Source organism: Parasteatoda tepidariorum, chromosome 3 (genome assembly GCF_043381705.1).
Source record: "Parasteatoda tepidariorum isolate YZ-2023 chromosome 3, CAS_Ptep_4.0, whole genome shotgun sequence".
Taxonomy (NCBI): domain Eukaryota; kingdom Metazoa; phylum Arthropoda; class Arachnida; order Araneae; family Theridiidae; genus Parasteatoda; species Parasteatoda tepidariorum.
The window spans coordinates 68,307,689-68,332,249 of record NC_092206.1 but is presented as its reverse complement, the minus strand read 5'-3'; the positions used below and the strand labels follow the sequence as shown (position 1 = coordinate 68,332,249).

The 24,561-nt window shown below is 29.5% G+C and overlaps 1 protein-coding gene across 3 annotated transcripts; it reads left to right on the top strand.

The window, feature by feature from the left end:
* The first annotated feature begins 3,324 nt into the window (after window positions 1–3,324).
* Window positions 3,325–24,293, top strand: LOC107444072 (xaa-Arg dipeptidase). 3 transcript variants are annotated; one of them, XM_016058146.4, is made up of 8 exons: window positions 3,325–3,481; window positions 7,840–8,030; window positions 8,709–10,097; window positions 14,674–14,825; window positions 15,805–15,954; window positions 18,122–18,263; window positions 20,907–21,155; window positions 22,943–24,293. In XM_016058146.4, exons 3-8 carry the CDS (start codon window positions 9,878–9,880, stop codon window positions 23,221–23,223), a joined length of 1,194 nt encoding a protein of 397 aa, XP_015913632.1. In that variant the 5' UTR covers window positions 3,325–3,481; window positions 7,840–8,030; window positions 8,709–9,877; the 3' UTR covers window positions 23,224–24,293. The 3 variants fall into 3 exon arrangements, with proteins under 3 accessions (XP_015913632.1, XP_071034911.1, XP_071034910.1); XM_071178810.1 differs by having other exon boundaries at window positions 14,661–14,825; XM_071178809.1 differs by lacking the exon at window positions 3,325–3,481 and adding an exon at window positions 3,560–3,713.
* Window positions 24,294–24,561: the final 268 nt, after the last annotated feature.

The following is a 24,561-nucleotide window of genomic DNA, read 5'->3' as shown; positions in this document are numbered from 1 at the left end:
GTTTTCTATCATATAAAAGAGAATATTTTAAAGAATTTCATTACAAAACGCTTTTTAATTTTTTTCCGATTTAAATTAATTTTTCTAAGTTTCCATTAATTTTCTTAGACAAAAAAGTCATATGCAGTGATACCATGCTATGCGGTTATTAGTACTGAATTAGTTTTTCTTCTACTGATTAACATTAAATAGTTGCAATGACATCAAAATAAAATATAAAGAAACCATTTTTAGAGCTTAATTGCAAGTTTTATTTAATTTAAAATACTGTAATTCCAAATTACAGAAATACCAAATAAGTTTCTAAGGTAAAAGAGGCAGAGGGAATGAAGCTAAAAATAAGATTAAAAAAATTTCTAAAAATTTTAGTAGATTTACGTTTAATACAAGTCGGTAAATTCTTACACTAAAAACATATTTTTTTTTAAAAAATTTCCGCAGATTTAAGTATTAGTTATCCATTTACATTAAAAATAGTGCACATACATTTTCCCAAAACACTGTTAACGCTGCTTTCATCATGATTACCCTCCAATTCAAATTGCAATTAAGTAAGTAATTAATGCTTTCCACCATATTTTGGCTCATTATATTGGTTGCCGAAAAATTGGTATCTTTTATTTGGTGAAACTATTCTTAACAGAATAAATTGCTCAACATTCGTCTTACAAATATTTATAATATTTTTTCACAGAAATATTTCACATATTTTCTTTTCGTTTCCAAAATTCTTACATGTAGTCCTAGTATTACAACTAGATGTAGTCCAAATACACTCTATAACAAAAAAATCAACGCACCAAGAAGGAGTTGTCCGATTGAAGAGAAAATTGGTGGATATGAAGACAATGTACAGAATAGTAAATGATTAAAATTTCAGAACAATTGAATAATTTATTGCAGAGTTGCAGTAACAAGTTCAATAAGGTGTTGACCCGCCTCTAGCCTGGATACAAGTTGCCACACGGCGTGGCATAGACCGATAAAGCTCCCGGATGGTCTCTTTCGGTATTTCCTGCCAAATTCGATCCAATTGTCGAACGAGGTCATCAACATTCCGTGCCAGATGCAATCGCCTTCCAATCATATCCCAGACATGCTCGCTGGGAGAGAGATCTGGTGATATGGCAGACCAAGGAAGAGTTTAACGAGCTTGCAGACAGTTCATAGCAACACGTGCCGTATGTGGTCTGGCATTGTCCTGCTGAAAAACCAGCCCAGTGCGCTGCAAAAGGAACGGTAGGAAAACAGGTCTTAGGATGTCGTCGACGTACCGCTGTGCGGTAAGTGTACCTCTAATGACGACCAAAGGGGTCCGACTGTCAAAGGAAATGGCATCCCAGACCATAATGCCTTGTTGAGGGCCGGTGTGGCGTGCAATAGTGATGGCAGGATCCCCCTCTGCCCTATGTGTCTCCAAACACGTCTTTGATGATCGTCAGAACACAGTTGGAAGCGGGATTCGTCGCTAAAAACTATACGTCCCCAGTCGGCATCATTCCAGCCATATCTGTTCAAAACATTCATGCATACGAAATTTCAAAGCAATCGGATGATTGCTTCTTGGTGTGTCGATTTTTTTGTTATAGAGTGTATGTATTACAAGTAAAAGTAGTCCAATAATTGTAACAAAAAAAATTGTGTTTTTCGAAAAAATAAGAACTCATGTTTTTTTTTTCACAGAGCACTTTGTAATGTCATTATAAGCAATGGCTTCTGTCACTGTAAACAACTTCTCCTAACTCTCTGCAGTATGCTTCACTTTTTTAGAGGGTAAATAGAATTCATTTGGGGTAAAAATTGTTTATTATAGGCAAGTAATGTATTGTTTCTGATTTTCCTGCTAAAATAAAGAGACCAATTTCGAGACAATCAGACTAATTGTTTAGAAATTATGAGGGTTTCATATTCAAAAAGAACAATTTTGTACTTGCATTTTTGTAAATTTACAACTGCGACGGTGTTAGCCACTTTTTCTGCAGAAACACATAGAATTTTCTTAACAGTGCATTGTCAAAAGGACTCTAAGCCATAATCCGTCTAATGTCACTTTCGCGCTAATCAACTAGAACTATTATAATATTATCTTGTTTCTAAAGTCGTCCTGAGTGGTTCAAGCAAGATATTCAGGGATGTTTTTTGTCAAGGTAGGGACAGCCTACAAATCAATCAAACCAGCAAAGAAATTAGAATTTGGAGGCCTGGTTTCTTAGGACAGGGCGCCGTCAGCTGGAAATCAGCGCTAACCTCTGATTGGTCCATTTGTGAGTTTGATAGTATACGTCATCGAACGCTCATCTTGAACTACAATTGCAGTCCACCTCAACTGCAGTTGGATTACAACGTGACGTTAACCACAGAAGCAATGGCGGACAACATCCAACAGCACATTGAAATCAGTCAAGATTTTGATTTTGACATTAAACATAGCTTCTTCATTAAACATAGCACTCTTCATTTAGCTCAGCTACAATGTGTTTTTTCTTGAACAAAGTCATTATTTGTTCTCTAAAACTCTGGTCGACAATAAAAAAATCAATACAAATTCGAAATAAATATTTGTTTACGTTATTAACGCATGCGCAATGAGAGATAATGTCTGCGTTGGACCGACTGCTCACGCTGAGCTTACAAAAAAGTATTTTTTGGCGTCAGCTCTACGTCAATTTTTCACTGACGCCCAGATAAGGCGCTAGTTCTAAGAAACCAGGCCTTAAGCTAACAAACCAGTATTTCGTTGGCGTCAGCGGGACGTTGACGCCAACGCTGACGCCCAAATAAGGCGCTTGTCCTAAGAAACCAGACCTTTTAAGAAACGAGTAACTACTAACTGTGCATTGTAACTACTAACTGTGCCTTATAATTTTTATTAAAGACTAATTGTAGCATTAAAAATTTTTAAGCTTAACACCGTTCAGACCGCTTTTGCAGTATTGTAGAATTATAAGTCATTCCTGAATGCTGATTTCTAACTTATTTTCCACGCTAAAAATTTCTTATTAATATTTCAACATATACTGAATATTATTTAAAAAAATATTACATGAATTTTGCCCATTAAATAACATAATAATATTCACATATTATTCCCTTTTCTTTTGTTCCGTTTATTTGTCAAATTTCAGCCCAATTGACAAATGGCAATTTATTACATTCCTTGTCAATATTTTAATGAAATAACGTATGACTCAAATAGACAATTGCATAATGGGAAATATAAAAAATGAACTATTTTAGAATAATTATTGAAAATTTGAATCGAAATTCAAAAATATCTGTCACCACAGATGCTACCGGTTAACAATGGAAAGCAACTACTCTACATCAGATGTTTTTTTAACGAATGCAATTTTGAATAGTATTCAATTACTTTATCTGACAACTGCAAACGTGTGCCATTTGACATAAATATTGGATATTAGAGAGTGGATTACGGAGAGACATTCTTACATTTCTGAAGTCTCAGCTTCATCGGCAAAAAGTAAGTAGGTGCTGTGATTTACCACTAGAGAAATTTGGATTATCTGATAAGGATTGTGATATAAATAGTCTTATTTATTATGTCTATGTAATGTGCGTAAATAGCTTAGCAATTTTAGACCAAATTTCTGTTACAAAACGCAATTGACTTGTTGAAACATAGAATATAAAATCGATTAAATTGTATGAAAGGCGTGTAAAAAGAAATCTGTGTAAAGATGAAGATCTATCGAGTTAGTAATAAGTTGATCCTTTCACAAAATTTTGTATCGAATTTTTTTTGCGATTTTAGCGAATATTTTCTATTTTTTTTAAAAGAAATTTGTTGCTTGGAAAATAATTTTTAAAATTTGCTCGTTAATTAAAAAAATTACAGTTTGCATTAATTTACAAGATCTAGTTATTGTTTTAATATCACTGTTGCTATAATTTAAATGAAAACTCCTAAGCAAGTTTTGTACTATTTGTCATGAAAAATCCAAACATCTCAATTCCTTAATAGCTTTTTTGAAAATTAAATTCAGAACTTTTGTTTTCGACAAAATTCCTTAGCTTAATTACAAATGCATTTGAAAGAATAAGCATCAGAATAAAATAATTTTAAACACAGAATAGACATGTCCAAGCCAGAGCTGAACTATATCACTGAGTGGAATAAATTAACAAATCACGTTAGCACAATTTCCATTGAATGATTTATATTCACATTCTAAAAAACACATTATTCCATTCCTATTGGTTGCTATTTGTAAGTCATTGATCATTTATGGATTGCCAATCGACAGATAAGTGAAGTGACGTCAGATTAGACATCTCTGTTACGTAGATCAGTTATTATAAATTCTCCGATATTTCACGCAATTTTAATTTTAAAATCCTAAAAGAGTTTCCATTTCCCCAAAATATGTAACTTTGACGAAGTCATAACAAAAATTCTATAATTAAATTTTGAACATAAATCCTTTTTGCTTTACATTTAAGTGTTTCAATCATCCTCGAGACTTATATTCTACTTCCTTCGCTGTTTTGTCCGCCAAAAACTTTGAGTATACAGAATCTACACTATATGTAGTATAATTCGCCCACTTTAATTTCACAGTATTTGGAAGTAGTCAAGGAAAATAACAGTACATCTAGAGAAATAGTTCTTTTTTTCAATTTGTGAATGTATCTAAAGTTGTATTAGGATGTCATAAAATAGGAATTTTCTTCGCTAAATAAATTTAATTTAATTTTGTAAATGTTTTCCACTTCAAGAGAATGTGTTACGATAAAAGAATATGATTAATGCTTTTTTTCTGACTGTGGGCGCATGACAGTTTCTATAACAGCATGTGTGTAATATTAATTATTATACTTCATCCATATAAAATAAAATATCCGAGTTAACACTAGAACCGCTTTTGGGGTCAATTTGATCATTTTTTTACCATTTGGTATGCCGTTTTAGAAAATAACCGTGAGTATCGAAACTTATATTTTTTTAACTTTTCCTTAATTGTTTCTAAATGTACTGTATCAAAATTTCATGCGTTCATGTTGATTTTTAAAATTACAAAAAAAATCATAGAAATGCTTAAAACAGCCAAAAGAGGTCATTCTCATCCTCGTAAGTAAAACGTTCAATTGTTGAAATTCCATACCTGTTTTTGATATTACAAGACTTTGAACTTTGCTAAGATGATTTGTAGAACAGAAATTGTGTTTCTCCTAAAATCTCACGCAATAGTTTTTGTTAAATTGCATGGTATCTGAGATTCGATGTTCGAAGTAGCTTTGCTTAGCTCTTATTGAATAACAAATTCGTTATTACATCTGAAAGAAACCATGTACATCCTGATTATAAATATTTATTCTTGTCATAATCCAGAACAAGAAAAAAAAGTTGGTATATAGTAATTGCTTGTAAGCCAAAATACAAATTTATCGCATATAACAGTCAACACAAATTTAACTTTAAGTAACAAAACGGCCTCAACTGAAATACAACTCTGAGAAAATTCCGTGCATTAAATATGGAACCACACCTAAATTAGAGCACAGCGGGACTACTGGTAATTTTTTTTACCTCAGTAAAACTTTCAAATGAATTTTTTCGTAAAATACCCTCATAATTGGAATCGTATGTCCAAACAAAAAAAATTGCATTCTATTTTCCTTTTTGTTTCATTATGATATTCATCTTTTGTAATGCAAATGGAATCAAAACACTCAATGTATAGGTGAAAAAGAAAACGAATGCCATAATTCTAAATAGTGTTCTTGCCAGTACGTTTGCAGACGACAACATAGAATAGATGCCAAGTACTGTCACTTATTGCAATCGATCAAAATGACCGACAAGATGCTAAGGAATTAGCTAACACTATGTGCAACTTGCTAATGGTTGTCCCTTATTTTATCAACGTACGTAATATTGCTAACTTCAATGCTTGGATTGTTTTCAAGAAATATTTTTTCCTCTTAATTACGCATAACGAGTTCATTCTTGTGCTTGTTGAAATGCAACGAGATAGCGTTAGTGTTTTATGCATTAGATTGCCCCTAATTAATAAATTTCAACCTATAAAAAAAAAGAAACACGCCTTTCAGCATCAAAAAAGACAGAATAAATCTTCTGATAACTATAAGAGATACTAGAAATCAATTTGTTGATGTTTTGCTGTAACTTTCACGTCATGTGGATATGCCACGTGGTCTGCTGTATGTCAGAGCAAATCGCTAGTTCAAAACTAAAACGACACTTCTGCATTCACTTCTCATGTTATTTGAATGAGAAGTGAGTGCAGAAGTGTCGGTTTAGTTTTGAACCAGCGAAATGTCTAACTAATGATGAAACTTCCACATTTTAAAACCTATTGTGTACAAATGCATAGTATTTACATAAGTATCTCTTGTTTATTTTCGTATGACTTGCACTCCTGAGAAAGAATAATCTTCAATGCAATATTACGCGATATTGTAATAATGTCATTAAATTAATAAAAAAAATAACAAAACAATCTTTCATTCCTTATGTAATGAATTCTTAACAATATTCAACAATTAAAGAATAACTTACTTAGGCAGCACATCAATTTTTTATGAAAGTAAAATTGACCCCCAAATTGCTGTTTTAGGGAAGTCAAATACTCGGATGTGCTAGTGACACATAAAATATAAATAATTAATCACATGACTCCCCAATGTTTAAAAATATTCAGAAAAAGAATACTTACGAAAAACTTACATTCGTGCATAGGTTTTAAAAATAAAAAAAATGCGTTGCGGAACTTCTAAGCAGTTATTATGAAGATTTAAGGTTATGCAATATATGGAATGGAATGTTCATGTATATGTTGACAACTAATCTAACAAAAAGAATAATTAGAATTGAAAGAATCATAACTGTTCCATCCATTAACAGCAATTTTAGTTATTTTGTAACGTTGTTTATTTAGCTGGCATGAAATAAAGATAAAGAACTCAAATAGAGTATAAATAATGCCGAATTCTCCGGCATTATTTGTCCTTTTTTCAAATATTTTATCTTTGCTTATGTATAATCAAAATAATAGTGTTAAGTTAAGACGTTTTTTGCTTGGACCTAACTAATAATTCAATCTTTTTGTCTGCTTTTAATTTTTTTAATATATGGCGCGGGTACTTTGCAAAAATGCTATTTTCATTTTGGTGTACTCCGAGAAAATAAAAACACGTTTCGCAAACATTTTACTGAAGTACAATTTAAATATTTAAATAAATGTACGGAAGAAATATTGTAGATTGATAATAATATCAAATGTAGCAATCTGAAGAAGGAAATTTCACACCAATGTGTAAATTATTTCAAAAGTTATTTGTGGACTTATAGCCAGAAGAAATTCATTTAAACGATTTTTTTTATATAAATTTCAAATCGTTTATAAGCAATATATACATATTTTTTAAAAGTACTAACTTGTCTAAAGCATAGAAAAAAAACTAGTCTTACAATTCATTTTTATAACAACCAAGAATTCAACTTTTTCATGATTTTCGTACTATGTAAATATAAGAAAATTTAACATTCGTTTGTACGCATAGAATATATTCTACCGACCATTCAAATAAGATAGTTTTCAGTGAAAGAAAAAATTTCCAAGCATATTTCTAATTTTATATGCAGTCAGAAACTGAACATTTTAAATTCTAAAAATACTGCTCATCATTTGTTTTACTTCCTGAAATCTGACAACGAATAAAACTTTAAAAAGTTTAACAATAAAATTTTGTTCAATCTAAAAATTTCCAATCATAGTTTTTCTGCTCTTTGCTAACGATGAACATTTATTGGTTACATTCTAAGTAAGATAATTTCTTACAACTCTTCTCTTACAGAAATAGAAAATGAGAAATTTATGTTTAGTCGTTCTTACTTTGACTATCTTCAGTGTAGTAGTACACTCCGAAGAAATGGTTGAAATCGGTTGCCCACCGGACTACAGCAGTGAGGCTTTTGCTGCAAACTTGCAAATATGTGAATCATGTAAACAAGCTATTCTAAAACCTGGAAAAGAGCACTTTTGCAGGTAAATCGGTGTTGTTGTTCTTTATATAAGCTTTTAATGGCTGAAAGGCCTGCTTATGAATAAAAGAGTAAAAAAAAAAATTCTAAAAGCCTTAAATGGTTACATTTTAAATTTGTTTATTCTGCTGCTGAATATACGAGTGAAACTTTTATTACAGAAGTCATAAAAGATTATAATTTTAAACTCTTTTACGTTTTCTGATGAACATTCTAGTGAAACCTTTGATTATAGAATTTTAAAGGGATACAATTTGAACTCTTTTAAATCTACTAATGAGTATAAGAGTGAAACATTTGATTTTAAAATTATTAAAAAATTACATTTTAAACATGTTTATTCTGCTGCTCAATGTATGAGTAAAACATTTAATTATAAAAGGCTTAAAATATTACCTTTTAAACGTTTAGTGATCCATTTCACTGAAATATTCCATTAAAAAAGTGCTAATGGTAACTCTATCACTTTTGCTGATGAATTTATGAAAAAAAACTTTCAGTTCTAAAAGGATTTAAGTTCTCTTGTTATAAATGCTGCAATGATTGTTGTTTCTAATTGTACAAGAAAAGGCAGAAATAAATTGCTTCAACATCAATTGTGTTTCCAATTAATTTTACAATGTGAAGTATTTTAATGCAATTTTTATGTTTTTAAATGATTTTTTCCCCTTATTTCTTTCAGTGAAAATTGTTTCACGTCTGTTTACTTCATATCGTGCCAGAAACTTCTAAAGGGTGAATATGATGAAAAAGATGAATAACAACAATTGATATGTAGTATTATTGTACAGAACTAAATAAATTTTTCTTTCCAGTCTTGTTGTGACAACTAATGATGTACCCAATAACAAAATAAAACCTCTTAAGAGAAGACAAAAAGAAAATGAGTGATTAAATTAGTATTAGTAAAACAATCATTATAAATTTTTATATAGTAATTAATTATATTTCTGCAGTGTTACTATAACTTAATTTACTTTCTACAAATAGGCTAATTGTTCATTTTCTATAACAATATAATAAGCGTATACATAAATTATTATAAAATAAATTATTTTTATAAATTTTTTGTTATTTTATTGCGAGAAAATTATGACAGTTTCTTACAAAAGGTACTATAATATATAATAAAAAGAAATTTTTTTTGACTACTATTTTATCAGGTATGAGTAATTTTCACCAAATAAAAAGTGTATATTTTTATACGGAAATTTTATCAACGTATAAGTACTTTCTATCAGCATTCCGTATCTGTTTTTATATTAAAATAAGTCGCTAATAAAATCAGTTATTTTTGCATTTCTACAATTATTTGTGCATTTCTTATACTGATCACAAATCTTTTTTTAAAATAAGAAGGAAACAACTAGTTTGTTTCAGTGAAAAATAATATGCTTTGTTTTGTATTGTCCCTAGGACGGAGCAAAAATTCATACTTATATTTATTTATTGCCAAACACAGCTGCTTAAATCTTACATTGTACGAACGAATAAAGAGGCGGACTAAAATAACCTTTATCATTATTTCAGATAAGCTAGAGAGAGAAGATAACTTTCTTTATAAAAGCTTTGTGTCAGATATTTCTTTTTATGATTGGTATTGTAAATTTTGCTTCAAATTTAATATTCCAAAGTCTCACCTTTATAAAATCTAAAGCAATTTAATTTCTTTTCAATACTTTACTGATTTCAGTAAATTCCATCTATTAATAGAAATAAAATACTATAATATATTGAAAGTTAATCGTCATTGTGTTTTTATACAATCAAATCTGATATTTTAGAGATTGTGTGTAGGCGTCATGACACAATATAAAAATAATAAATTTCTTCAAAATACAAGACTTTAAGATGGCTGGCATGGATTTAAAAATAGTGTGTGAGAAAATTGATTCACAAAGAGAAATTTTGCACAATATCAGTGAGACAATATGGATGAATCCTGAACTTCAATATGAAGAGGTTCAAGCTCATGATTTTTTGACTGACACTTTACGGAAATATGGTTTCAATGTTACAAAACATTATTTGTTACCAACAGCTTTTCGAGCAGAACATGTATCGACACAAGGTAAGAAATAATTTTATTGTTAATTTTTCAAAATATGAAAAGTAATTTTATTAGTTAATGTCAAAAGGAAATTAATCATTTAATAAGATTAGGTTGGTGAATAATTTTTATTAGGTTAAGTCAAAAGGAACTTAATCATCTAATGAGAATAGGTTTGTGAATAAATTTGATTAGGTTATATTAAAAGGAACTTAATCACTTGATAAGAGTAGGATGGTAAATAAATTTTAATATGTAATGTCTAAAGAAGGAACTTGATCATCTAATAAGAGTATGTTGGTGAACAAATTTTATTAGGTTATGTCGAAAGGAACTTAATAAGATTAGGTTGGTGAATAAATTTTATTAGGTTATACCGAAAAGAATGCCGAAAGCTTAATCATTTAATAAAATTAGGTTGAGGATTAGGTTTCTTTAACTTGAATTATGCTGAAAATTACTCGAAGCTAAATGGAACTGAAAGCTGAAGAGAACTTAACATTTAAGTTATAGTTACTTATTAATCTAGATATTTCTGAAATGCACTCGAAGACCTTAATTTTTAAAAAAAAGTTAAATACTTATGTATTTTATTTAATGAATTAAATGAAAATTAATTTCATGCAGCAATGAACTATAGGAATGACTTAGCAAACTTGACTTTCTATCACATACACTGTGTAATGAAATTACTTGTTTATGATCGCATGTAATAATTACAATTTTTATTTGACTTATATTTAATTGAAAGCGAAATTATTATTGCTGCTATTATTATTACTAGTACTATTTTAAATTTTAAGCCGGCCAGGTGGCCGAGTGGTTAGCACGCCTGACTGCAAAGCCAATGGCCGCTGGTTCGAATCCTGCTCTGGGCATGGATGTTTCTCTCTCTTGTGTTGTTCTCTGTTGGGTGTGATGAGTGAATGTGGCGACCCTATGAACGGGTTTGTGGTGTGGGCAATGTTACTCGCCTCTGTGACTTTGGTTCACAGGTGCCCACTGGGGTAACGCGAAATGAGTAACAACTCTGGCAAAATGAATAAAGTTCAGTGCCTGCCATTCGGAAAAAAAAATTTAATTGTTATTCAGGGCTTTTATGCTATTTTAATTTACTTTTTTAATTTATTCAAACTTAAATTAAGATTTGTTAAGACTATGTTTGTTAATTTATAAGACTTCTCTTTAAGACCATTAATAAACAGGTAAAAGTTAAGAAGCTTTCATGGCATAAGACACTAGAAAAGACAATTTTACCGCAACCTAAAATATAAGATAAACACAGATTAAGTATATTTTATCAAGCACTTTCACAATAAAGCATGTATGATAAATATTAACATAAAAACATTATGCATTTCAATGTAAACATGCATAATATATAAGCATGATCATAAAAAAAAAGCTTTATTATTATATAGAAGTTTGCATTAAATATATTGAAATATAAAATATATAAATAAGTAAATATTAAATATTTTAAGAAAAGGGATTATAGTGTCAAAATTTTAAGTATACTTTTAGTCATTATTTAATGAACAAATTTTAAATTGGTTGAAAATAGGGTGCGAATAGATTTAGTAGGGAAAAAACTATTCATTTCATTTATAAATATACTATTAACTTTTCAAAGTTTTAAATATTTTTCTAGAAGTTTCAGAATTATTAGACAATAAATCTATCAAAAAATTACAAAGTACATTGAAAAAAAAAACATTGAAATTTATTTGTGAAACAAATTCTTTTTTTTTTTTTTTTTGAGAGTGAGANTTTTAATTTTTTTTTTTTTTTTTTTTTTTTTTTAGAATTAATTTTTTTTTTTTTTTCAGATTTATTTATAGATACTTTTTTAAACAAAACGTAATGAAATTCGTCGACAATTTTGTCTTACATTTAATAATTAGTGTTTAAATCTAGTTATTACAGTGATGAGGCATTTTATTTTCCGAAATAAGATCTGCTTAATTATTATGTTTACAAATTATTATTGTGTTCACAAATTTAAAATTACATAAAAAAACAATTTGTCCGCTTCAAACATTTATAATTCGAGGAAAATAATTCGTAAATCATGTAATTATGCAGAAAGTGAAGATAATTTTTCGTTGAATGTAATTTAAATTTCAAGAAAAATGCTATTTCTCTTTTCTATAACATACTATAATAATTTTTATTCAGCTCTTTGAAGAAAATTCAAATAATAATGTTAAGTTACAGATTGACGGTAAATTTCTATTCTGGGGACAATTCAAAACCTGTGCATAAGGAAATAAACACAGCTCAAAGCGCTTGTTTTTTAAAATTAACACTGCTTAAAATGAGGATTTAATAAAATGAGCGCAGTGAAAATGGGACTTTCAATAATCAACCCAAGTTCAACAACTAAACGAAGAATTTCTTACTTATTATTTTTACTTTTTTTTAAAAGAAGCATAATCATTAAAAGGTCAAGTACCTTTGAGGTCCAGGTAACTACGCATATTACAAATGTAACTTTTCAGACGATATCACTGTATTCAGAACTCTAAAAGATAAAATGTTTTTTACAAAGTGTAACGTACAACACATGTGCATCGTACGCTCAAACAACTTAAACTTAATGAGAATATTCTAAACTTATATGATTCATGACAGCTTTGTAAAAACAGTTACTGCTATATAAAGCCTTTTCAAAAAAGACTAATTTTTAAAAAAATGTATTAAGCAATCTAAGAAAAAGAACATTACATTAAGAATCTATATATATATATTTCTCTTACACGGCACCAAAAAAAAGCCTCATTACAACTCCCTGAATGGCAACGTTAGAAAATCGACCAATGATTGCTGCTAAAAATGTCACATGGCAAATGTCACATGAAGTGGCTCAACATATAGCGCTTTTAATAACGGAAACAATAACCAGAGTGAGCATTATCAGGTTGTTCAATTCAGATTCATGCCCTAAAAATATGATAATATTTAATTTAAACTGGCTCAACATATAGTGCTTTTAATAACGGAAGCAATAACCAGAGTGAGCATTATCAGGTTGTTCAATTCAGATTCATGCCCTAAAAACATGATAATATTTAATTTAAACTCAATTAGGAATTAATTAGGCTAGGTTTCTCCATGACTATATATAAGTCACAAGGTCAGACTTTTGATAAAATCAGTTTAGTATTGACTAAACAAGTTTTTAGTCATGGACAACTTTATGTTGGCCTGTCAAGAGTTAAGTCATTTGACAGCCTTTCAGTAATTGCTCCAAGATGCCAAATCTATAATTGTGTTTTCAAAGAAATTCTAAATGCTTAGTGTTAATTTCTTAGAGCTTTGCAGAAAAAAATGTTTTTTGGAAAAAATTTAATTGAAACTTCTATTGGCAGTAGGCAAGGGGAACTGCCAAAATCAAAACTCCCCGATTAGAAATGCAGCATGGCGACCTCCACGTGGTATTTCTCGGGTAATGCTAACAGCCATGCATTTTAATTTATTGTATGTAAAACATCCTTATTTTGTTCTAAAATGTTATGTACTTTATCACAAATGTTAATTAATATAGAAATTGATTTCAATAATGCTGATCACCAAAAAATATTTCATTTGGCGATAAAACAAATTTTTGTGTTCTTGAAAATGAAAGACTTTTTGAGGGTTATTATCTCACAAGGAAAAGTTAGGGTTTAAAGTTTATATTTTTAAATAATAAAATTTTTTTCTAAAACTTTCAGAATTTCTAGCATTAACTAATTTATTATACACATTTAGTTGAATTTAGGTGAGTAACTGCAATATTTGATAATTTATTTTGCTAATATGTTTCTCATTTAGCTAATGTTTTGATTTTTTCACCATGTACAATCTAAATAGCTAATATACTTTTTTAAAAGCCAATAAGAACATTGATAGAATTCTTCTACATAAGTACAATACTATGTCTTTGATGATAAAATACTATGTCTTTGATGATAATATACTATGTCTTTGTGCTAGAACATTGTGTTCATTGGCGAGCGAGCGCAGCGAGCCATGGTTCACGGCGTGAACCACATAGGATTGCGTAGCAATTCTCGGGGGTTGGCGAGCGTTAGCGAGCAGGGGGCGGAGCCTCCTAGTTTATTTTAATTCATTAGTTTATTCTTCAGAAAAAATTAACTTTAATCAGAGAGGTTTAAAAAACGGATTGAAATTCTCGATCTATTTCCGTAAACACGCATTTCGAGCTTCTTCCATTTTCTTAAGCACGCATTTTGAGCTGTGTCTGTTTTCTTAAGAAAGCATTTTGAGCTGCGTCCATTTTCTTAAGCACGTATTTCGAGATGTTTCCATTTTCTTAAGCACGCATTTTGCTCTTTATCCGGAATAAAAAGATCACCGACGGTATATTCTCTCAAATTATTTGGCTTGGTTTTAAACGAGTCATTAGTATTCAAAAGGAAAATTAAGCAATACGAAAATGATTATTAGCTTATAATATTAATGTAGCTATAATTTGTTTTCCTCTTTCATTAATATCTTTAATATTTGATAAAAAAAATTTAATATTAAATTTTGAAGAAAAAAATTAAACTTTTTCTAAATAGTTTTATTTTTCATAAGCTCCACATTTTAGATAAAGGGCCTGTGGTTGCTGTTTTGTTGGAATACGATGCTTTGCCAGTTATTGGACACGGCTGTGGTCATAACTTAATATCTGAAGCTGGTGTTGCTGCAAGTATAGGTATTAAAGCAGTTATGGAGGCTGATCCTACTATAGTTGGCAAAGTAATGTACGTTTTGTAAATTAAACACATTATAATCTTATAAAAGTCATTAATAACATATTCATGAAGATTGCATAAAACATCCAAAGGCAACAAGATTGAAAAAAAATTGGAACATAAAATTTTAAAAATTCTGGCTGCTATTTTTTTTTCTAAATTTAAACAAAGACAGTTGAATTTAAACTTGGAAAAAACGACACCAAATCTTAATTCTCACATTTAATTGTGAAAAAATGTCAGTTCCGACTCCACTTGGTAAAAAATATTACTTGTATAATGGACCTTATTAATAGCTTCAAATATTTGAAATTTAAATTTTTGAGCATTAATAAATTACTTTCCGTATGCCAACCCAGGTTTTCAAATTAAGTGTTTTGAAATATTTGCCATTTTTTGTTCTTCGCAAATTCCTTTTTTCAACGATTACCAAAGTTCATGATGCAAACCTGATATTTTATAATCGCTTTATCACCTACCGGCCCGTGTAGGAGTCAGAGGAACTAGCCTTGCATCAGAAAAGTTCTGGGTTTGATTCCAGGGTAAAGCATAGATGTTCTTCCATTCTCTGTACTATTTGTCCTTACTGTGGGAAACTGTGAGAAGAGTGGCTAACAAATCTGCCCTTCAGATGCCTGTATGAGGAAAGGTCATTCACCAGGTGGGCATTGGAAAATAATAATAAAAATAAAAACTTTATCACACCGAAGGTAACAATAAAACATCGTTGAAGGCATGAGAGTGAGTTCAGTAACGTCAAAACATCTCCGTAAATTGCGTTCTCTGTGCAAGCACAGAATATAGATATTCTAAAATCCATCAGACGATACGGTACACTGATGTGTTGACGTCAGAGCTCAATGTGAATTCACCCTTAACTATAAAAGGCATTGACATAAAACTTGAAACAATTCAAGGCAATAATTAAAAAAGCCTTTTATTTATTTTTTAACTTTAATTTTGTGTTTTTTTTTTCCTTTTAGTTGGTAGTTCTTGGAACACCGGCCGAAGAGGGAGGTGGAGGAAAAGTCCAGTTGATCAAGAAGGGAGCTTTCAAAGATATTGATGTAGCAATGATGGTGCATCCTCGGAAATTCACGATATTCGCGCCACCAACTCTTAGCAAGATAAATGTAAGACTTTTCTTCTGTAATGAATCTGAAACACTATGATCACACAAGTTCCAGGTGGTTGTTTTTTGTTTTTTTAATATTCAGTTTCTGGGGATTTTTAGCGCTGAATTCGAAAACATTTTTTTCTATTGAGTCAGAATTTTCAATAAATAGAAAGTTTTAAATTGTCAAAGATTCAAAAGTCCGCAGAAATGCTGTCCTCTCTAAAAGACCCGGGGGTGGTCGAGAATTATTTTCGTTTAATATCAGATTCCAAATTTCAAAAACAAATCAAAACGTACACAATCATTTACGTTGTCAAACGATGCGTGAAAATTATTGGTCTCTTTGCATTTCTTCATAGCAAGGACAGACATAAAAGTCACTGCGTATCCGTTGCATTTTATCTCTTGCACTATTTCTTCTATTATTTCTTTCAACCATTCAGTGACAACATTAAGTAATTAGGCGTGGTTTCGGAATATGACAGGCTTGACGTCATGAGACGGCTTATGATTCAAGCCAATAAGAAACTGGCATTTGTCTGTACAATTGTATAAAAGCTGGGGAAAAAATATGATTACAGTAGGCCTTACCAATTTACGGTACATTGCTAAAATTTCAGTAGCCTGTACGTTACATTGCTAATTGCTAACATTCCGTGGTTCGTTGTGTTCTCATTCTCTGTAAGATTTTTGAAAATTGAGTTTTGCACTAGCTCAGAAAACGCAATGCCTCGAAATATTGAAATTGATACTCACTGTAAACCCACATTTTCATTTCTTTACGACATCTCAAAAATGGTAAAAAGCTTTCAAAGAGAGAGTACAAATAGGAATTCGATTGTTGTTGGGTGTTATTACGAAATAAACACCACAAGATTCGTAAAAAAGACTTTTGACGCACAAGAGGCTGAAAGTTACTTAAGGATTCAGAAAAAATATAATATCAATAATCAGACTATCAAAACTTTTCAAAGAATACGACTCGATCCTTGTTTTGCAAGTTTTTATTGGTCATTAGCTATACAGCTTAGATATTGTAACAACTTCATGTTTTGAAGTTTTTAAAATCAATGTATAACTACGATTTTTAAACCAATCTTAATGCACTTCTAGAAATCTTGTTTGAGGAAGAAAAAAATGTTTCTAAGAGCCATTTGAATTATCACCAAAAGAAATATTAATTTTTTGGAAAGAACCACTGTTTATGATATTTAATATAGTGATACGAGCAGCAATAGCACTTATGTAGCATTTTCACCGCAAATTTATTTCAAAACACAGGAAAAGTTCAAATAAAAACTTGCTAAATTATTTTACTTTTTACATTTGTTTTAATATTTTCTTTTTAAATAATTAATATTTTTTAAATAATAACAACAGAAATTACCTAAAAATTGAGTGGCGAAAAAAACTTACCCAAAATAAACCCATTTTCATCAAATTTAATATTCTAAACTTTATTCTTTGCCCTCTCAAGAAATACACATTACATACAACTTAACTATAATTTTCTTTAATTTAATATAATATTCTTCTTTAATTAAAAATAAATTTTAAACTATAGCATTTTATCAATAACATTGTCGACGTAAAAGCTATTGATTATGTTTTAATTCACAACTAAACAAGCCCTAAAATAAGTATTTTCCTTTCTAGTTGAAGCAATTTAAACTATATTTTCTTAGTTAAATAGCTTACTTTGGTATTGCAGCATTTTTAATTATAAAAGTTCTTTGTTATAAAGTTATAAGGATAATGATTCAATATTATATTTTTGGCAATAAAGTATTTGGCAAAATACATATTACACCTATAGTAAAGTAGAAAAAAAAAATTATATCACAGTTTGAAAATTTTAAGTTTAACATTTCTAATTTTTAAAATAAGTTTATAATTTTTAAATTGTATTTAAAAACAGATAAAAGTATATTGTTTTCTGGTATGCGATATTACAACAAATGCAATATATTTATAAACGCAAATTTATATGCAATAGTGCAACAAATACTTGTACTTTAAGTGTCATTTATTTAAAAAAAAGTAAATATCTATAAAAAAAAATAAAGTGGAAGAAAGCAAACCGAATGAAAATAAAATAAAAGTAGCATATTAGATTATAATTTTTGTTTTAGAAAATCAACTAGTACAGCTACCTTGATTTCAAAACTTTAATTTATTTTCAGTGTGTTATAGATTTTAAAGGAAAAGAAAGTCATGCTTCAGCATTTCCTTGGGAAGGCTTAAATGCATTGGATGCAGCAGTTTGCTTCTATCAAAGCATCGGATTACTAAGACAGCAAATAAAACCATCTTATAGACTCCATGGTAATTTTATATTTCATTTAAGTATACTGATACGATATGTGAAATGGGTAATAAAACAAACTCATACATTTGTCAACCGGATTATTGTGCACGCGGACATTTTCATGAAACGGGTAATTATAAAAGCGTGTAGTACATGTATCAAACGGATAATATTCCAAACGGGCGCATATGTGAAATGGATAATTATACAAATGGACGCATGTGTGAAATGGATAATTTTATGAATAATTACCCGATTTGTATTTGAAACGAATAATTACCCGATTTGTATTTGAAACTAATAATTACCCGAATTGATGCGCATGAGGAGCTTATAATTAAAATAAAAACGGACGCATATGTGAAACAGATAATTGTTCAAATGGACACACGTGTGAAATGGATAATTGTACAAGAGGACACATGTGCGAAATGGATAATTTTATAAATAGACTCGTATTTAAAACGAATAATTACATGAACAGATGCGTGAGGGAAATCTATAACTGAAAATAAATTGGACGCATATGTGAAATAGATAATTGTACAAATGGACAATATATATGCGGAATGGATAATTAAACAAAATGTCTGGAATGCACAATTATAAGAAAACTGAAGGTAAAAATATTTTTTTTCAAAAATAAAAACTGTTTCAGAAAGAACACCACCTTCTCCTTCTTTAAACACGATCTTTTTTTGTTTTAATATTTCCATTCCATTTTTAATTCTTTCCAGTTATTTAAATTTCAACTTTTCACTGGCAACTGTGCATTTTCACAAAATTGTAGAGTTTTCATCATTTATGTACTGTTTTCCTAAATCATGTTTGAACTATAGAGTAAAGAATTTTTTACTTTAGTTTCTAAATATATTACATGAAAAATAACTAAAAAAATATAATTAAAAAATTAAAAATCGTAAAAACAAGCGTGATTTGTTTATAAATTCATAAACTAACATTAAAGGTGACGATAATTCATAGGTATAAACCTAAAGGTTTCCTTACCAATTTTTTCCTTACTACTATATTTTTGAAAATATTTATAATTCCGAACTGTTTGTGGCATCTTTGTCGGATTTCTTTGATTTTATTTCTTTTGATAACATGCTGAATTTTAACTATAAAACCTTAACATTTATTATTTAATCGTTATTCATTTTTCTAATAACATTCTAAATTTCTATGCGGTTTTCATACAAAATGTTAATGATTTTACAATCTCAGTAAAATTGCTTCATTTACCTAAAATATCAATGTTTTAAACTATTAAATCTTCAAAATTTTCTGCAAACTTAAAATAATGCTAAAATTAATTAAGTTCCCATGTGTCAAAAAATACAAAATACAAATTGACCTCAAATAAAACTCAAAGGACTTCGAATCAAATTATTAAAACTCTACTGTTAGATTTATTAACTAAACAGCAAAATTACAGCATCGCCGCACCAGAAAAACAAAACTCTTAATCAAGAAACTATTTACATTCTAATCCATCACCATGGCAACCACAAAAACTCTTCTCGTTGCCATTTTCAAACTGACATATAATAAGTGAGTTGTTTTACAAAAAATACGATGCGCATAAGCATTTAATATTTCACACCATGTATCGTACTAGATCAAGTTTAAAATATAGATACTACAGTTCAACTTGGCGAGGTATTAAGGTTAGAGCAAATTTTGCCTGGTATTCTGGTTCCACCCACTCCATTTCTACACTGTAAAAACTGAATGTAATATCCCGTCGAATTTGATGCTTTACAAACCAAAATAGTTGCGCAAAGCTAAACTGTATTCCAAGTTAAAATCAAATAAAATTTTTTTATTCATGTTAAAAAAGTCGTTTTTTTTTCACAGCTCAATTTGTTAAAAAATTTTCTGAGAAAATGGTTACATAACAATTCTTTTAATTGTTATTTTACCATATTCAACAAAAACAATCAAAACACTGTTAACAATGCTGTATAGAAACTGCTAACTGTGAGAAAAATCATTAATTGACTCTCTTCACCTAATAAGGTTAAAGAAACAGAATTTTATAATCGCTAAGTAAGCCCACCTTATGAAGTCACTTTATTCTTTGACGCTCGGTACATATAGCCAAGAAGGCTACTCTGTCAATCTCTTGACCGGCTAAACTTCTGACTGGCAATCTCCTTATCGGCCAATTGGAGATCCTGGACGATTGGAATACGAACATTCCATCAAGAATAGATGTCCCCTCCAGATAAACTAATTAATTTACATTGTACGGTTCATTTGTCAAAATCATGCTAATCAATTCAAAGTCCATTACCTAATCAAAAAATTAACATAACCTAACACAAATGTCCAGTTAAATTTTATTTTTATGGACTTTAAACCATGCTAGTTGTAAATGGTTACAAACCGTAAAATTTTGTGCTCACGATTCCTTAGCCAAACCAGTTGTAACCGTATTCAAATCCGTAAAGTTAAAGAATTTTTCGCAACTGTATAAACTTTACGATTAATAGGAATTATACTAATTGCTGGAGGTTATTTTACCGTAAATTTAGAATGAACATTCTAACAGTGTACAAAACGTATTTTGATGCCATGTTCCCACCAGACATGTTTTATTTTAACCAACCTCTGGCTTAATGCTTTTTCTTAACATATAATTAATTTATTTCAAGCAATCATTACAAAAGGAGGAACTGCACCCAATATAATACCAGCTGAAGCTCAATTAAAAATGTACATCAGAGCTCCAACAAGGAACGAAGTTTACGAACTAAAAGCAAAAGTGGAAAAGTGCATGCAGGGGGCAGCTACATCTACTGGTTGCACTTACTCTGCACAATTTGATGAAGAAAATTGCTACGAAAATCTTATAACAAATCCTGTACTGGGAAAACTATTCGGAAAATTTTCAGAACAATTAGGTAAATAAATATTTGTTTAATTTCTTATAGATATTTTTATCTACTAATTTATATTTCAAAGTTTTAATAAACGTTTAACGTTTTAATAAAAGTTTTCTTAAAGTGTTAAGTTTTAGAATTTAGCCGTTTTAATGGGTAACAACACTGCAAAATTAAAAAAAAACATGTGAGAAGAAAATTATTGCATTTTTTTTTATCCCTTTACGAATATCGTACTAAAATACTGAATCGATTTTGGTAAAAATATAAAAGTTTCAGCTAAATATATGGAAAGCGGCTTGCGACGCAGGACGCATTGCGACATGTATGAACATAGTGAACTTGTGTACTCAATTGATAATGGATTAACTCATTCCTATCAAAGCAGTTTCATTAAATACTATCATTTTAACTATTTTATTGAAAATAATTATTTGAACTATGCATTAAAAATAATTAATTGTTCTTTCAATATAATTCGTTAAAATTGCAACCTTTTTTTTAGCTGTAATGGATTTTATAATTTTTAATAAAGATTTAGCTGGAATGATTTTTGATAAACTTGATATAGCTGTAAATAATTTTTGATGATGCTTGATACAGTTTTTGAACAGTTAGAAATAAATGTTTTCCCAGCAGTCAAAGAATATACTCAAATCTAAGATAACCGCAGAATTTTAGCTGCTGTTCTAAAAACATACATGGTGTCGCATGAGAATAGATAGACAAGAAAAGGGTTAGACAAGCACTAGTTTCAACCGATGTAAATTTTGACAAAATGTTCACGATAACTATAGTTTTTGTTGCACATAGGAATTTTAGATTGTATTAACAGACTTTGAGTAATACATGAAAATGTAAATTACTTTATGTAATTTTTTTTAATTTTGTTTCAAAAAACCACCAGATTGGGAAAAAATATTTTTAAAAAATCTACGAGCAACAAAAACTACATTCATTTAGTTTAAAAGAACCAAAATGGAATAAAATTTGGATGTTTGTTTTCACTTATGAGTACAGCAAGTTATGGATAATTTAAAGAATAGAATATAAACATTGTATTGCAAAAGAGATTTTTTTTTTTAAATTTTCATTATTTGAAACATGATAGAAAGAAAATTAAAATATGTACAATAAGATAAAAAAAATATTAAGTTAAGTGTTATCACGATCGTTATAAAATTAATTAAAAAATCATTTTCTTACAGGCTTCTCTGTATTGTTCCTCTTAAGATTAACTGTAAGTTAACATGTTTAATACGCCACAGATAATTTAGTAAATTATATTTTTTAAACATTAATTTGGTAACTATTGTAGAACTTGTTAATTTTATTATGATACAAGAACATAAAAACCACTCATTCGGTTAAATTTACTTTCCAGTTTTGTATTTTTTACTAAATGTGTGACAAAAGGAACAAGATCACTGAAAACCAGAATTTCTGGTAAACCATTTGCTTATGAAAAGAGAAATTGCAAAACGTATGCATTAAATACTATATATTTTGATTTTATTAACCAGGATTATGTTTTTTCTATAAGAAATGTCCTTAGTATTCAGTGTGGTAATTTTACAAAAAAAAAATTTCTCTGTAAATATCTGGAAATGATTCTAAGAACTATTTGTTGTAAAAAGTGTCATTTTTGGAAATGTAAGACGTAATACTATTTTTATTTATAAATTTTTCATATTTTGATTAATAATTTCTTCATTTTTACAATTTTTAAATATAAGTTAAATGAGCAAATCAAAAATTACTAGACAAAAACATATTTTTACTTTGTATTAAAATGAATTTATTTCCAGGTTTACCGGAATGTGATACCATGAAAGAGATACCTGCTGGATCAACAGATATGGGTAATGTTTCACATGTTGTTCCATCGATACATCCCGTGTATGACATAGAAACAAATGCCGCCAACCATACAATAGAGTTCGCCGATGCTTCCTATTCCACCAAAGCTCAAGCACCAACACTTATTGCAGCAAAATCAATGGCCATGACAGCATTAACTTTATTTCGACATCCCGAAGTTTTAGCTCAAGTGCAAGCGGAGTTTCTTGCTCAACGTACTCTGAAATAGACTTTGTTTCAATTACACAGAGGAACAGTTTTTTTTTTCTTCAGTCGCGTGAGTTTTTTTAACAGTTCTTAGATACTTTCGTATCGCTGATTTCAAAACTGCAATCGGTTTTTCTTTCTAAGTTAGAGTTTTTTTTTAAATGGAATTTTTAGGCTATTTTGTTGTCAAAATGTACATGTTTAAAAATGTCACGTAAATGCTGCGACAAACTTCTCAGGGAATTAGGGCACATCATCAGAATTAAGTTTGCGTAGGAACCCATGCCCGGAAGGAGATGGGTTCCTATGCAATTTTGGAGATTTTCCTCTTGGCTATAGGTTTTATTTCTTTTAAAATTTACTACCTAAACTAAAAGAAAAATTAAAAATCACGCTGTTTCTTTTTTAATTCAAGAAAATGCCACACTGAAGAGCAGGTCGTTTAAGGCAGCTGGATTGGAAAACCGTTACCCGAAAATGTTGTCATTAGCCGCTAAAGGAGCTTTCTTAATCAGTTTCTCCACATGCGTCTAAACAGTTCATAATAGGGAAGCATGTCTTGTGGCGTAGAATGACTTTTCCGAGGATGGGTTTCTATGCAATTTTAATCTTGCTGATACGCCTAACTTTCCTAAAAGTTAGTCGCAAAATTTAAACATTCCTCTGCTATGTATAAGATTTTAAAACTTGTACTTTTTGACAAAAAAGATACAGTAAAAAGGTCCTTTAGAAAATTCTGTAGCTTTAGGAGCAAAACTAATTTCAGATAAAAAAAATGCTCTCACCCGAATTGAGAATTTGCACCCCACTTTAATCACTATAAATATTTAAGTCTTAATGACTTAAAAATTAACATGAATATTGTTCTGAAAATTGTGCATTAAATATTGTAAAAACAAGATGTATTTTAGATTGTATGCTAAAATTTTGTATTATATTTATTGATACATTCTTACAAAGATTGTGAAAAATTTAAGATAATTTTTATTATTCATATTTAGAGCACTTTTTATGGATAAGTGAGTTTCAGTATTTAAAAAATAAAACCTTTTTCTGTGTGAGTTTTCAATGTAATAAAACATATTAAAATATTGCACTTGTTTTAATCCAGTGCGAAATAAAGGACCACACTTAATATCTTTTGCTCTAATAATCACTTGAACTATTTCTAGGACTCAATCTTAAGGGTATGGTAATTAATTAGTGCAGAAAATATTTTAATTTCCGAAATAAGACACAAAAACGTATTTTCTCTGAACAAAAGTATTTTTTCGATAGATTTGGATTTCTATACCCCAAAACATAGAGCATAGCCGCAATCTGGGAAATGTGGTCCCTATTATTTGATAAGGTTAGACGT

What these genes read in the sequence shown, in the direction of transcription:
- LOC107444072 (XM_016058146.4), top strand. Translation starts at nt 9,878, where the DNA reads ATGGCTGGCATGGATTTAAAAATAGTGTGTGAGAAAATTGATTCACAA. An exon ending in ACCATCTTATAGACTCCATG is followed by an intron (nt 18,264 to 20,906) that starts GTAATTTTATAT and finishes ATTTATTTCAAG; the next exon opens with CAATCATTACAAAAGGAGGA. An exon ending in AAAATTTTCAGAACAATTAG is followed by an intron (nt 21,156 to 22,942) that starts GTAAATAAATAT and finishes ATTTATTTCCAG; the next exon opens with GTTTACCGGAATGTGATACC.